The sequence below is a fragment of the Mauremys mutica genome, chromosome 2, assembly GCF_020497125.1.
Source record: "Mauremys mutica isolate MM-2020 ecotype Southern chromosome 2, ASM2049712v1, whole genome shotgun sequence".
In the NCBI taxonomy this organism is placed as follows: domain Eukaryota; kingdom Metazoa; phylum Chordata; order Testudines; family Geoemydidae; genus Mauremys; species Mauremys mutica.
This window is the reverse complement of record NC_059073.1, coordinates 206,536,684-206,553,507: the sequence shown is the minus strand read 5'-3', so window position 1 is coordinate 206,553,507 and position 16,824 is coordinate 206,536,684. Positions and strand designations below refer to the sequence as shown.

The following is a 16,824-nucleotide window of genomic DNA, read 5'->3' as shown; positions in this document are numbered from 1 at the left end:
GAACACGTTTTCTTACATCTTAGAGGGAAGAATACTTTAACTTTACAGTGTTCCCAAATTATGTATTCTCTCATTCTGTAATTGAGAAATACTCATTCATGCACTAGCAAAAGGGCATGAATGAAAAGCACACAGCCTTTCCCTGTATAGTGTGTTGTATTTAGGTACAGGACATCAGTGACATGAAATTTGTCTGAGCAATCAGTGACTGGCCTATTTTCCACTTGCCTAAAGAAAGCATGTGGAAAAATATCCTGAAATTGTATGCTTGCCTTTGAACGAGTTACTTTTAGAAGCAGGTTAAAAAGAAGCAAAGAAGGTTATGGTCTGTTCTTTTTATACCTAGTTCAAAATATTTAAGCTTTCACCTCATGCCCTATGACTCTGCTGTGCAATTGCAATCTGGTAGGGTGGGTCTTCTCTCCAGAGTCCTAGGTTGTGGCACCCCTTTCTGGAGGTATGCTGGAGTCACTCTCTGGCTGCTTGTGGGGTTGATTTATTCTTGACCTATTTGCATTTTTGGTGGGAGTAAGGGGAGACATTTCTATTATGTGATATTTTTTTTTTTTTGCTTTTGCTAACCTTTCTTCCCTCCCAGTCTCCCACAAGTGGAGAATTGATAGGCTTTGTGGGTTGGCACATGCCTTACAAAGGGTTTCCCTTTGTGCTAAATTTGTTTGTCATTGTCTAATTGTGTCCTTGAGCTGGATGGCTTTTCTTTCACCACTTTTAATGTTTTATATGTATTTGTTGTGTAGCAGTTAGATGTTCTACAGTAGATACCTGTATTGATTTAAATACAATCCTGTTGTTTCAGGAACAATTAAAACAAAAATATCTGGTTAAGGCACTGGACTAGGCATCAGCAAGTTGGGTTTTTGTTCCTAGTTCTGCAGTTGGCTTCCTTTGTGACCCTGGACACATCACTTACTTCTAGTGGGGAACAGAGAGTAGTAATCCTTATCTGCCTCATTGGAGTATTGCAATTATAAAATCATTAATCTGTGTGACGCATTGAAATCCTACAGTGATGAGTGCCATAGAACACCCTATGAATTGCTGTGTGTTAGCCAAACTATGTTTTTCTTATGTTGCACAGTTTTTAATGTTGTAAGAAGCATTTAATTTTTGTATCTGAAAGGGCTACTCTCAATGGCCTTTCTAGAGTAAGTGAAGAATTTTAAACACAGAGCAGAATGCTGAATAGTGTGTGTGTGGTATATTTAATACTTTAATGTTGTACACAGTATCACACAAGGTCCATTTTCTTTAGCACTTATGGTAGTTAGACAGGTACACAGAGATTATTTCCCTTAATTAGCATTTATGTACACATGTTTAAAATGTTCAAGTTTTCCTTTTTAATAGAACAATGTTACTGCAGTTTTTCTTTGAAGTCCCATAGTAGCCACAAACGATTACCAGATATTACTTTGTACAACTCCATACTTGATCTTTTTCCTCTTTTAACATCTGAACTACAAGAAGACTACTAAATATTCCTTTATAGTTCTATATCACCTGTCAAGTTCAGTTTAAAATTTGAACTGAATATACATTAAAATTATTTTTTACTGGTCTGTCAGTACTTTGTATGGGTAGCCGATGCACACAGAATTCAGCATTGTTGCAGGTATTTAAATGGCATTGTGTACCAGTAATTTTTCACCTTCTCTCATGAATAGATTATCAGTAAAAGAGGTAATCTTAACAACATTTTGGATGAAAGCGCTATCTAAGTGCAAAGATTTCAAAGCGCTTTGCAAACATTAATTCAGCCTAGAACACCTCTGTAAGATGGATATGCGTATGAATGGAACTCAGTGGGAATTGAATTACTGTATGACATTCATTCACATAGGTGAGCATTTCTTTCTAAACGGTCACTCATATTTTAATGACACTTAAAAAAATATAAAAAAACCCAAACAAGGACTGAACCTCAATAATGGAAAGGAGCCATGTCTAATGGTTAGAGCCATGGGTCTAGGAGTCAGAATGCCTGGAATCTGTTTAGGATTCAGCCAATGACTATGTGTTTTGTTACTGTTGTATGAATGTTAGGGGCTATGAGGCTGATTTAAATATTGTAAAGGACTTCGACGTTCTTGTACGTAAGCATAAAATGGTGTTGTTTGCACTGAAGTACTGGAGACTTGCTCTGTGAGAAGGTGGCCTTACCTAGAGTGTCATCTTTTGGCAGACTGAAGCATGAGAGATGGGCCTGCCTCAGTTTTCTTCCTTTAGAATTTCCAGTAACTCCACAACAGCTCTCTTCCCTCAATAATACCCTCCTTGGGCTGGTTTATTACCAAAACATAATTTGGTAATCCATAACAAAAGTTCCAAACACAGTCTGTTTCTCACACCCCAGTACATAGGGTTCTTAAAATCCCAGGACACGATGCTCCCACAAACCACATTCTGGCATCTTCTGTCACACCTGGGCTCTTCTTCAGTCCTCTCCTATTCTTTTTCCAGGACAGCCACCTGTACTCTTCCAGCTGGAGTGGAATACCACTCTTACCAGCAGGAATCCCCACAGCGTGTCTGCTGGGTGTTTATTCTCACCAGGGGAGCATCTCTCATTACTCCTGTTCCATTAGCCTTTTCCAGCTTGGAAGCCAGCAGGTAACTCCCTTTGCTGCTGTTTTGCCTTCAGCCCTCTGGCGCTGGTTCTCCTGCTTGGGGAGGTTGACAGAATAAACCCCTGTATTCCCACTCTACACACTACTGAAATGTTTGTACAAAATACATTTATTGAGGTATCATTTGAAAACTCATAATTTGCAGGTCATTTTTGTCCTGGGGAAATGCGTGTGGCAACATTGTAATGGGAAGTTATAAAATTTCCCTGTATGGTGTTGTTAATACATATTCCAAACCCCACAGCCCTGCCCAGGCAGAAGTCAGGTCTGTCCTAATGAAAGGAAGGAATGTGTACTTACCTTAATTTGCATTTAAGCAGTAAACAGAGTCATCAAGCAGAGGGGGAAACAAAGGAGGTGAAAAAAAATAAGCAGGAAACATCCTTCCACATAGACTTTTTGTCTCTGGACTCTCAGCTGGAAATGTTTTTCAAGAGGGGGACTGAAACTATAAAAGGGAGGGACAAGCACCGAAGGAAACCCCCTCCCCCCCATTACATTCACTGTACCTGAAAAAGACAAAGGAAGCAACAATTGGACTCTGGGACTGGCGTCCTGAAATAAAGAGTTTAGTCAGTAAGACTGCTGAAAACACGGTGAGAAATATTGCTTGAATCTGCTATAGTTTGTTAGGTACATCTCTACCCCGATATAACACGGTCCTCAGGAGACAAAAAAATCTCACCGTGTTATAGGTGAGACCGTGTTATATCAAACTTGCTTTGGTTCCCCCGTTCCTTGTTCTCTGACCGCCCCATCCAGAGACTGTCCCTAATCACCCCCAGGACCCCACCCCCTACCCAACCCCCCTGCTCCCTGTCCCCTGACTGCTCCAACCCCTATCCACACCCCTCGCCCCCTGACAGGCACTCACCGGCAGTGGCGGGAAGTGGAGCAGCGTGGCCCCAGCACTCCACTCCACCACTTCCCAGCCACGGTGCTCCGCTTCCTGCTGCCGGTGAGTGCGGGGAGGTTGGGGAAAGGACGCCGCCCGTACTTGTCGGCGGCAGGAAGCGGAGCGCTGCTGGTGGAGTAGAGCGGGCTGGGGCTGGGCTGCTCCACTTCCCGCTGCCGGTGAGTGCAGGGAGGTTGGGGAAAGGACGCCCTCTGCACTCACCGGCGGTGGGAAGCAGAGCAATGTGGTCCCAGCCTGCTCTGCTTTTCTTGCCCCAGCCCCAGCCGTATTCCTGGGGATGGGGGAGGTTGGGGAAAGGTCCCGCACTCACCTGCGGCGGGAAGAGGAGCGCCGCGGCTGGGAGTTGGCGGAGTGGAGGGGGCTGGGGCCGGGCTGCTCCGCTTTCACTGCTGCCAGTGAGTGCGAGGGGGGATCCTTTCCCCCAAACTCCCTCCCCCAAGCGACACGGCTGGGGCCGGGGTGAGGGAAGCGGAGCGGGCTGCTCCAACCCCCTGCTAATCCCCTGCGCCACTCTGGGACTGCAGGGACCCCAAAATTGCCCCCCCCAGCTCCTGCCTCCTAGACCCTGGGTGGGGGAGCCCCTGACTGCCCCCGAGACCCTCTGCCCCATATCCAACCCGTCAGCCCCGGCCCGGCGTGGCACCCTTAACACGCTGCTCAGAGCAGCGTGTCAGAGCTTTACCGTGTTGTATGCGAACCCGTGTTATATCGGGTCGCATTATATCGGGGTAGAGGTGTATTAATAAACATCTTACCTTTATTTTTCTTGTAACCATTTCTGTCTTTTTATGCCTTATTACTTGTACTCACTTAAAGTCTATCTCTTTGTAGTTAATAAACTTGTTTCTTTTTTTTTTTATCTAATCCAGTGTGTTCAGGTTGAAGTGCCTGTGTAACTCCATTTGGGATAACAAGTTGTGTGCATATTATTCCCTTAAGGGAATAACAGATTTAACATATTATCACTGTACAGAAGAGGGGTGGCCAGTACAGGACATACGTTTCTGGGGGAAAATCTGATACTGGGAGTGGGCTGTGGTCACCCTGGTAATCTTTAAAGCTGGTAAGAACCCAGGTGTGGCTGGCTGGCTGCAGCACACACAGACATAGCTGGAAATGACTTACATGCTGGAGGCTGTTTGTGAGCAGTATAGGTTGGAGGCTACAGCTGCAAGGCATTGTAAAGGGCACCCCAGGTTACAGGGCGGGGTGACACAGCTACTCATTGGTCTGGATGGTAACCTAGTATGACATAGGGAGGTCAGCTGGCAAACCTCCTTGCTGCTCTTCTGCCTTCCCATAGGAATCACATACCATCTCCTAGCTCTGGCAGCTCTCACCTTCCAACCTCACTCCCATGCCCATTTCCTGACTCATTCAGGCAACTCTGAGGGCTTGGCTACACTGGAGAGTTGCAGCGCTGGTGGAGGCTTTACAGCGCTGCAACTTAGTAACTGTCCACACCTGCAAGGCACATCCAGCGCTGCAACTCCCTGGCTGCAGTGCTGGCTGTACACCTGGTCTGCTTGGGGTATAACGAGTGCAGCTCTGGTGATGCAGCGCTGCTCGTCAAGTGTGGCCACACACCAGTGCTGTTATTGGCCTCCAGGGTATTAGGAGATATCCCAGAATGCTTTTAACTAAATTACTCTTTGTTTTATTATGATGCCTCTCTTTGTTTTGTTGTGAACTCGGGGTTCCGGGAGCTGCTTATCTAAAAACAAACACAGCTCTTGTTTGCTGTGAAAGAGGCAGGCAGGGGGATGAATGTCTACAGCTAGTGTTTGCTTGAGGAGAGAAACAGCAGGAGGAGGGAGAAAGGGAGTCCGTTGGAGCAGCTGCTTATCTGGTCTGCAGGCTATTTGCAGTTAAGAGTGAATGAGGGGTCGAGGAAATGGTCAAATTTTGCAAGGCAGGGAGCTGACACAGAATTTGCAAGGCAGGCTTTGCAAGGCAGGGAGCTGACACAGTGTCGGCTCCAAAAATCCTCTCTCTCTCTCCCCCACTCCCTGTCACACTCCACCCCACCCCCCTCTTTTGAAAAGCACATTGCAGCCACTTGATTGCTGGGATAGCTGCTCATAATGCACCACTCCCAACAGCGCTGCAAATGTGGCCACACTGCAGCGCTGGTAGCTGTAAGTGTGGCCACGCACCAGCGCTTTCCCTACACAGCTGTTCGAACAGAGCTGTAACTCCCAGCTCTGCACACCTGCAAGTGTAGCCAAGCCCTGAGTCACCTGCTCTTTCACTTTCTAGGACCCAGCTGCCCTCTTAAGTTCGGTTGGGGTCAACTGATGAGTCACGGGTGCACTGTTAAGGCCAGTGTCACCCTGTGACTTTCTTTCCTCATTTTATTAGTTGGCTTCAGATTCTTCAATATTGGTTCTGTTAATTTCTTTGCTTTAAAAAGTTTTCAATGATTATCCTTTCTTGGATTTCATTGCCAAACATTATCTCTATTTGGCATGTAATTATATAATTTCAGTTTGGGATGATATTCTGACACAAGATGACCAACTGGTGCTAATGTGTTACATTTAAGTTTTGAGAGAGCAAGTGTATGATGCCTGATTAAAAGACGTGTGTGTGAGAGTGAGAGAGAGAGAGAGAGTTTATTGCTGATGAAAGGTACCAGGTCGGCAGTCTGAGAAACTAAGCCACAGGACAGGTACATCTTATGTAGTAGCAGTGACTGATTCCTCCCCCGCCCCACTAATGTGCTCTCCTGGAGAGATGACCTTTAGGGTGAGAAGATACCTATCTCCATGCCTCTGTGCTGGGCTTGCCAATAAGATGGACACATTAAAATCAATCATAGTGCAGTTTTGGTGAGGTGGAAACCTATCAACTAGGAACTGGACCGAGACCACCAAACTTCCTTCACCTGAGACCCTGAAGTCTAGGTGACTATTAACCTGGGCTGGATTCAAATCAGTGACTTAGAGAAGAAAATAAGATATTTTTGAGCTTACCTCTCTCTTTCCCTTCCCTCTCCTCTCTCCCCATTTTTGTTTGTTTTTAAATGTCTAGTCTGCACCTTAGATATTTACCAAATCTGCTTATTGTGTTTGGAGCCTATATGAATGAACATGGTAGGAGGAGGCATAAGGACCATTGCCCCAGTTCTTGTGTCCTCCACACACTGCTCAGGAAGTAACTTCTGCAAAGTGGATGTGGCAGGTTGAGAGTAGGGCCACAGCTTCCCCTGTTTGCATGAGCCAGCATAGCTGGCCAGGAGCAGGTAGGTGCGGGAGAAAGCATTGGACAGAAGCTGCGTTTCCTGGAGCACCAGGAGATGTTGTGCCTGCTGAGGGGGACAGTACTGCTTGGAATTCTCACGGGGGCATTTTCTGTGGACTACAATCAAGACCTTGGTGTTCCACTCTGGGATATGGTGTTCAAATACCAATCCCCTACTTTAGGATTGCCACAGAGACTGCACATTCATCCTCTAAGAGTTTTGCAAGATAGCCTTGTAACACCCTTATCCCGTCCCCTCCCAAGCTAAATGTGACTTTCTGGAATGGCCGCCTTTCTTAGCTGGTAAGAAAGTCACTGGTCTGACTAGTCTTTAAGGAGTAGTGTGCAGAGAAAGGATCCTGAAGGACTCTTCCATTTCATTTACTTTTTTTTAAACTAGTACTCTTTATGAAAGCAAAATGTTTGAGTAACTGTAATTGAGAAATAGCAAAGAATATCCAAAACACTTAGTGAGAACATTTCTGAAGTCAAATATGAAGGTTTTGTTTGTAGGGTTTTGGGTTGGGTGTTTAAGAATATTTTAATTTAATTTATTTACACTAGCTACAGTATCTGAATGTTATATTAATATAGGAAGTCAGATTTTTGAGGCAGACTCTAATGGACAAGTTGTAAATATCTATAGCAGGACAAATGGTGGCACTGTAACATATCTGAGTAGCTGTCCTATTTATAGTTTTGGTGATACAGGGTGGGGCATGATGGTAAAAGAGATCCAGAGAAGATTATCAGCTGCTTTTAAAGTCTGAAAGGGAAACCAAAAGGAGTCTAAAGGGAGTGCAAAGTCAAATTTATTATTTTTTAAAATGAAGGGAAAACTTTAATTTGATATTGTCTATATGTACCTGTCTAATAGAGTTAAATAGTATTTGTGATGTAGGTGTGTCATTGTTTTGTCTGTCAACTGTTTGAAGTTGTAAACATTGATTCTGTGGCAAGAATTGTGCCCAAAGTGTTTATAGACACTAATGCTACCTGGGGCTTGTTTTTTCACTCTATTACGTATAACAATTTCAACAAGTGCTTCAGATTAAACCTTTAGGGGGTCTGGTTTTTCTTGATCCTACTACACGAGGACTAGCATATCAAGAAGGAAAAAAGAATTTCCTTTAAAATTTCTGATTACAACAAAGTTTAGAAATGCTGCCTTGCATTCTGACTTAGACTAATCTACAATGGGATGGTCCCTCTAAACAGAAATAAAATGACTCTTTTGTGCAGCGCTTCTTTTCTTGACTTGAACTGTTTATCCTAGCTGTTGAGGCAGGAAAAAAAATTCAAAAGAACTTTTCCCAAATTAGAACAGGTTCACTTCATACAAATTAGAGCGATGGAACTTTGAGTGACTTGCAAAACCTTCTTGCTATATAATTTATAAAATGAAACTGTAGTTCTAAGTGTTAATTAGAGATTCCGGGTGAAAACTAGACCCATTGAATTCAATGGCAAACTCCCATTGGTTTCAGTGGGCCCAAGATTTCTCCCTCTATATTCTGAGGTGGGATTTTCAAAAATGCCTAAGGGTGCATCCCCAACAGGAAGAAAGGTGTTTTACAAAACAATTGTAATATATGCATAGAAGGTATTTGCCTCATGATCTCTTTTTGTTGTTGTTGCTCCTCATGATTAACTGGCTTTATGAAAATTCTTTAATCTTCAGTTTCCTTGATTATCATTGAATTAGTAATTGACGTATGTTGTCAATTACTAATTCATTTGTAAATAAGGAAACTGAGGATGGGGTTTGTATAATATGCACTTAAGCTTGTACAAAATCAATTAAATACAAATTATGGAGATAAATATGCATTGTGCTCCTGTCAACACGGTCCAGTCATCAACTTAACTACTCTCTGTCCAGAAAATGTCTTGGAGAACAGATAAATTTTGTAAATTATGATGTATCTGTGCTTTAAAATAGATTAAATATACAAAAAAAAACCATTTCATTTTTATAGCTGTTTTTTGTTCTTAGTGTAGCATTTTACTGAAGTCTTATTTCATTCTATACAAAATTACACACAAATTGTTAAAAGAAGATTATTAAGGTTGCAAAGTCAAGCACTCAAAACTTAGTAAATTCATAATTGAGGTTGCCTCTACAAACTTAGTTTGGCCCCCTTGTGCATATGCATTGTGATACAGTCTTTACTTACTTACTATTTGTTCCACAGACCCCTGCCTAATTCAGTGCATACGATGGAGGATGCTCACTTAATATTTTGTCTCATTGTTCAGTGTGTGGCCACACGCCTTATTTACTGCACATTGTTCAGACCCTGCTCTGAAGACAGAATTATTAATTTCCTCATGGGCTTGTCTGTGGTGCTCATCACAATAATACCTGAGTGCTTCATAAACATACATTAATTGAGCTTCACAAAACCCCTGTGAGAATAGGTGGTATTATCCCCATTTTACAGATGGCAGAACTGAGGCATAGAGAGATTAAGGTCAAAGGCTTCCACTAATTTTGGGTGTCCAGTCTGAGACTCCTATGAACTGATTTTTCAGACCACTTAGCATTATTTTCATGTTCAAAGCACAGCTCCTATTGACTTGAGTTGTGGCTCTGAGTGCTCAGCAATCTGTGGCTATCTGTGAAAAGTTAGGTGTAAGTGACTTGCCTAATGTCACACAGGAGTTCTATGGTAGAAGTAGGAATAGAAGCCAATTTTTCTGGGGCAGCGTTCAACTATGAGACCATCCTTTTTGTTCCTGCAGTTCCTAGCCTCATTCACTACACACCCTCTGCCTTCTGTAACAAATGGGGCAGGGATTCTACGTGCACCAGCCTCCTTTACTACAGAACTCCTCATTTATCCCCAGGGCAGGTCCATCGAGGACACTGAATGAGGCATGGGTTCCTGTGATCATGTAACTAAAGACTGTCACAATCTGCCACATCTGGGAGGTGAATTAAGGGGTGTCAAGGAGATCACAGGCTCCCGACTCGTAGTTCTGGTGCCTGTTCCCAGACCAAAACTGAGCAGCTGTTACATGGAAAAATCCCCATATGCCCCCATAGCCCTGAGCTGGAGCTTACTCAGTCTTTCTGTGGGAATGGCGCATGCGGAGTCCAGACACATATGGACACTGTGAAAGGCTTGAGAATGCTCAGCGTGGACAGAATCTTCAGAGATCTAAGACATTTCTCCTGAGCATGTGCAAACTGCAATTTTTCATGGGTTTATAATTTAGCCAAATTTGGGCAGATTTTCATGGAGATGGTAAAGTGTACTTCCCTGGCACAAAAACCAGCTCCCTTCTGCAAAGCATAAAAGAGCTAGAGAAAAGATCACCAGGTCAAAGAAAAGGCGTTCTTTTTTTTTTTAACCTTTGTATTTTTCCTTAGCCTTATTCTTGGAAATGGCTGAAATTTTCTACCCCATGTCCCCTCCCCCCAAATATATATATATATATATATATATATACACACACACACACCCCCCTCAGGCAGACATCTGGGATGAAAAATTCCATCCCAAATAGATATATTTTGGCAAGCTGAATATAAGCAACTGAAAATAGAGTCTCATATTGGGAAGTGTTGGGCAATCTTATTAATAGGCCGTGCTACCAGCCCTATGTATAGTTAAACTACTAAAAATATTTTTTTAAAATTATAATTGATATGTACATGGATTTTAAACTTCTGTTATGTAATTGTTAGATGGTGCTGAAGTCAAAATATCAAATAAAAGATATTAAGGTGTGTCTTTAGATATTTAATAATCACTATGTACACTTGAAGTTCTTTTGCATACAAATACCTATTTGAAATTTTACTCCAGTGACACACAGACACCCAAAAAGTCACAGATAGAATTTTAGACAGTCCAACTTTGTTTTTAAATTATCCATTTTGTCCAGTTTTCTCTTTCTCTCCTTTTTATTTTGTCAGTAGTGTTTGAGGGTATTCCATTATATAATTTACAATCAAACAATATAGTTTTAAAGTTCTTCAGTTTATTTGAAATGAATAAGTCCATCACTTATAACCTAGCAAAGATACTGACTTCCATATCCGTACTATAGTATTTTCCTTGAGAGGAACAACGCTGTACAAACATTTGTGTATTAAAATTAATTTTTTGCATTTTCTATTTCCAAGGTTATATCGTGAAAGCGAATGACCATACTCCTCATTCTAGTGATATTTTTGTTAACAGTTACTGTTTGCAGCCAGGATGTCTGAATTTTGGAACAGAATCAAATTATACATTCTAAATCCCTTTCTCCGTTGTAACTGCTCCAGCACTCTTTATGATGCTGTAATTTCATGGTCTATAACTTGGGAGGTTTATAATACAATATGAGTTTTTACTGACTATCAAATCGCAGACATTTGCTACTTCGTGGATACATTGTCTCATTTTGTTATTCCTCTTTCATTTGGAAGCCAAATGTTTCTCCTGTTTATCTCGATTGCTGAGTTTGAACAAAACAAGCAATCTTTTATATATGTTCAGTGGAAAGGAATTTTAAGTAGAATCCTGGAATGCAATTGTCTTTAAATTAGTTGTTTTCTGTTATGTCTTTTTCTCTCCCCCCCCCCCCCCCTCTCTCATGTACTTTGTGAGAAGATTGTAGCGTTAAGTGCAGGGTGGCTGTGGTCATAGTAAGCTTTGATTTCTCTCTGGCATGGCCTGGAGCTCTTCCTGCATATGATGGTGTGAGATACAGTATGACTTGGGAATAAGTAAATTTGAAACCAACACTGCAAGTTCTGAGGCTGGTTTTTTTGTTTGTTTGTTTTTGCCCCATATAGATGTGTCACACAACAGTATCTGGAGTAAAGGTGTGTAAGCTGGTGGTCGGGGCTCAACCCTCCAGCTGGCGGGAGGGGAGCCACACCGACTCGCTACAAGGTGACATAAGGGAATTCCTGTTTTATTTTCTTACTGATTTCTCCTACTCTTGATTTCCCTCCGCCCCTCCGACACCAGTATTATTATTATTGGGGTTTAAATTTGATTGTCCATATACTATTGAAATTATTTCCTACATGATTTCTTTTGCATGCTCTTCTATGGAAGTTTACAATGTCTGAAAAATACTTTTAGAAGTTTGACAATGGATTGATCTTCAGTTGAACATCTAACAGAAATTATATTTTCTCCCTTAATAACCTCTGCTCTCTTTACTGATAAATGAAGATTTGGCTAGAGCTTTCTATCCCTCATTGCAACAAGTTGATTTAACTATTACATTTAACAATTTTTGTGGGATTTTTTAATTGGCAATATTAGATAGTACCCATAATGTCAGTGACTCTGTAAAACAGAACCTCCATCTCGCTCACTTTTTCAGTGATTGCTTGATTAGTCTGCACTACTGTTACTTTTGTAGAGTCTTGCATTTTAAGAGTCATCCTTTCTCTTTCATCGCTGACAAATTGATTTGTGCACTTGAATTGAAAACATCTCCTTCCCTCCACTCTCAAAACCATTATAGTAGGTGTAGATTTTCAACTGCACAAAACAAGATGCTTTGTTAATTCTTTTACAACTGTAACCAGTCAGGCAGAAGACCTAGGTGTCATGGAACAGCTTAATGAAAATATCTACTTGATACATAGAAGTGATCAATAAAAAGTTAGGCTGCATAAAGAATGGGATAGAAAGTACTGACTATATTATAAAGCTATTATATAACTAAATGCTATGTTTTTCCCCCTTGAATGTACTCTGTTCAATTTTAGTCAACCCTTCTCTAGAAATACATGCCAATACAACCCTTCTCTAGAAATACAGAAGGGGTCCAAAGGTGGGCAATGAATGATTAGCTGTATAGTGAGACTTCATGTGAAGAGAGATTGAGAAGATTAGGATTCTTAACTAGAAAGATGATGAATAGGGGATATGATTGAGGTATTCAGAATAATGAATGAGATACTGAGGGTGAATCAGAAGTTCTCATTTCTCACAGTATAAGAACAAAAGGACTTCAAATGAAATTGAAAAGCAACACTTTTAAAACTGATAAAAATAAATACTCTTAGCACACAACTAACCTGTGGATCTTATTGCACCAAGAGATTACTGAAGGCAAGGTCTTAATAAGATTCAAAATAGTACTTAGTTATAAATATAGATATAGTAGAACCTCAGAGTTACAAACTGACCAATCAACCACACACCTCGTTTGGAATGGGAAGTATGCAATCAGGCAGCACCAGAGGGGACCCCCCCCAAAAAAGCAAATACAGTTCAGTACTGTACTAAACCAAAACTACTAAGAATAAAGGGAAAATAGGTGTGACGTTGCACTCTATATGATTTCATGAAAATATGCTAATAAGCATAAATATAATGTAACTGGAATATGCTTCATGCAAAAGGTCTCTTGTAAGGTATCATTACAAAGCTTATAATCTACTGAGTGTGTTCATCCTATTTGTATAACTGTATCACTCTTGTATCTGAAACTAGAAATATGAAATATAACTCTAAGGTCCTATTGTAGTTATGCAAAGTGTCGGCTATTAATGGTGGTTTGGAATCCTGATGGCTCCCATTAATCAGGACAATTGACTGTAGATGGCTCTGTTTTACTTGTAAGTCTTCCTGTATACATCTGTGCTGGCAAGTGGGTAATGAAGTCTTACAGTGACATGTGATCATGTCACGTGAACTGGAATCCATCTTTAACCTGGTGCTTGTCCATTTAAAGGGGGGGTGTGGGGACCCAGAGAGAGACAAAAGATTCCTGCCTTGTGCCAAAGATATATAAGTGGGTGGAACAGAACAGAGGGGAGCCATCATGAGAAATCCCCTGGCTACCACCTCAGCTGGAACAAGGGCTGACCAGGGGAAAGGATTGTGCCCAGACTAGGAAGGCGTCCAGTCTGTGAAAGAAACTTATTGAAACATCTCTGAGGGTGAGATTTTAATCTGTATTCAGTTTTATTACTGTACTAGGCTTAGTCTTGGTGTTTTATTTTATTTTGCTTGGTAATTCACTTTGTTCTGGCTGTTACTACTTGGAACGACTTAAATCCTACTTTCTGTATCTAATAAAATCACTTTTTACTTATTAATTAACCCAGCGTATGTATTAATACCTGGGGAGGGGGGGCAAACAGCTGTGCATATCTCTCTATCACTGTTATAGAGGGTAAACAATTTATGAGTTTACCCTGTATAAGCTTTATACAGGGCACAATGGATTTATTTGGGGTTTGGACCTCATTGGGAATTGGGCATCTGAGTGTTAAAGACAGGAACACTTCTTAAGCTGCTTTCAGTTAAGTCTGCAGCTTTGGGGCATGTGGTTCAGACCCTGGGTCTGTGTTGGAGCAGATTGGCATGTCTGGCTCAACAAGGTGCTGGGGTCCCAAGCTGGCAGGGAAAGCAGGGGCTGAAGTAGTCTTGGCACATCAGTTGGCAGATCCAATTCGTCACAGCAGGATTTTTCTTCTGCATAGTAAAGGTTCAAAGCTGTATTAAATCAATGTTCAGTTGTAAACTTTTGAAAGAACAACATTTTGTTCAGAGTTACGAACAACCCCCATTCCCGTAACTCTGAGGTTTTAGTGTAGTGAAATCATCCACAAGTAGATGGTATAAAGGATGTAGACCCTCATGCAGGTTGTCCCAAATGGAATTTCTTGCACCTTAAACTGAAGCATTTGGTTCTAGCCTCCAGTGGAGACAGAATTCCAGACTTGAGGCACCACTGGACTGATCTGGTGTGGCAGTTTCTATGTATTTCTGTTTTTGGTAACGTGGTCTTTTTTTTTTTTTCCTTCAGGTTGAATTCTCCTATCCTCCTCTCATCCCAGGAGAAGGACATGACAGCCACAGTTTACCAGAAGAATGGAAATACTTGCCTTTCCTTGCCTTGCCAGATGGAGCTCACAACTATCAAGAAGGTAAGAAAGCAAACATGAGATTACAGCATCTGAGTGAGAATCTGTGGCAGTAGCTGAAGACTGGGTCCTCCTGTGTACTTCTACTAGGGGGGAAAGAATCCTGACACTTGAACTATTAATTAACCAGGCTTCTGACTACTTGAATTCTATTAATCTTTATTTTGCAGTTTAGTCCACAACTGCAGAAATGGATTTTACAGAAATGGAATCTGTAAAAAGAAGCAACTTAAAATACTTGCGCTTTCAAACTGAACCCTGATCATGAGAATGCAGCAGCAGGAAATCCTCACTCAATACAGGGGGTTCCTTTAAAGGGTACAACCTCACTTGCTTATGGTTATAAAATAACCCACACTCCCCAAAACCTTCATTAAGGAAATCTGGTCCTGTAAATATTTTTGGAGGTGGGAGAAAAAGTATTCAAAAGTGTGTGATCAAAGCAATCTGTTTTTGCTTAAATAGATCTGTGGTCCTCAAAATGAGTTCTACAGATTCTTGACAGTCTGCAGAAATCATATAGTGAGAACCAACCAATGAAAAGTGCAAGAGGACTTGCTATGAAGAGTAGTGGCCTTCAGAATGAAAAGGTGGGACTTAGCCAAGGCATAGCAGTCTATAGGTAAATATATCTATAGATAGTTTTGCTCTGTCTATAGATGCAAAAATGAAATATTTTATTTAAAATTTTTCTCTTAATCTTGTTATATGCTTCCTCCTCAAGAACATCAGCTTTCTGAGAAACCAAGGATCAGTTTACACAAGTCCTCTTCTCTGGGACTTGCAGTTTCAGATTCTGAATCAGTATCAAAATAGCACTATGAGCGCTGGAGAAAAAGGGATCACTTTAAAAGGAACACTTGAAAATGTTTTACTTTTACAAGTAATGCCAAAGGGTCCTATAACTGAAAGATTAGAGGAAAAAAAAATTTTCATTCCAGATTCTTTTCTTTGTGCATTTGTGACAGTACTTTTTATGTACTGTGGTGCCTTTCATTATGTACTGTGGTGCCACATACAGTCAATTTGTCTGTTTCTTCTTCGAGTGCTTGTTCATGTCAATTCCAATCAGGTGCGCGTGCACCACGTGCATGACAGCCAGAAGATTTTTCCCCAGCAGTATCCATAAGGTCGGCCTGGGCGCCCCCTGAAGTTGCGCCTTCATGGTGCCTATATAAGGCCCTGCTGACCCGATTCCCCCCTCAGTGCCTTCTTACCACCGGAGACAGCTAGCTGGAACTTCCCTCACTCTTGCTTTTGCAAGTGCCTTTAGCAGTGTTCCATTGTCAGTTGGTGGGGAGGGATAGCTCAGTGGTTTGAGCATTGGCCTGTTAAACCCAGGGTTGTGAATTCAATCCTTGAGGGGGCCATTTAGGTATCTGGGGCAAAATCAGTACTTGGTCCTGCTAGTGAAGGCAGGGGACTGGACTCAATGACCTTTCAAGGTCCCTTCCAGTTCTATGAGATAGGTATATCTCCATATATTATATTATTATTATATAGTTAGATTATTTGTTAGTAGTATTAGTAGTTTCTCTAAGTTTCCGTTGCCGGGGTCTCCCCCCCCCATTTCATTCCCCAACACTGGGGCATGCCTCGGTCGCCGGGATTCAAATCGTATGAAGTCTGTAGGAAAATGATGCCAAAGAGTGACCCACACACTTCTTGTTTGAAGTGCCTCGGCGAGAGTCACCAAAATGACAAGTGCTGCATTTGCAAGGGGTTTCAGCCGAGGACCCTTAAGGATTGCGAGCAGAGACTCAGAATTCTCCTCCTGGAGGCAGCACTCTGTCTGCAGTCCAACCCCGGATCGGCGGAGCCCATGCTGAGCGCTGCCTCTTCCGTGCGCAGCGCACTGGTGCCGACAGCGTGTGAGCCGGCACCAAGAAAAGCGGCTAAGAACTCCTGGCACCGACATGGCGCTGAACATAAGACTTCTAGCAGGCGCTGATCTTTGTCCCCGGAGCCTCAGAAGAAAAAGAAGCAGGAGCGGGGATGCTCTCCCCCTCCTAAGCCTAAGGAGCCAGTGGCAGGGAGGCCTCAGCCCATCCAGCCTGCTTCAGGCCCGGTGCCTCCTAGGGGCTTGTCAACTCCTGCCCTGCAAGAGGTCCAATCGAGTCCGG

At 42.1% G+C, this 16,824-nt stretch overlaps 1 protein-coding gene across 1 annotated transcript in view; it reads left to right on the top strand.

Moving 5' to 3' along the window:
- Positions 1 to 16,824, top strand: part of AVL9 (AVL9 cell migration associated) — a 78,709-nt gene that overhangs the window by 10,539 nt on the left and 51,346 nt on the right. Inside the window, exon 2 of the mRNA XM_045006161.1 lies at positions 14,584 to 14,704. Coding sequence (XP_044862096.1) covers positions 14,584 to 14,704 — 121 coding nt within the window. The remainder of the gene's footprint in view (positions 1 to 14,583; positions 14,705 to 16,824) is intronic.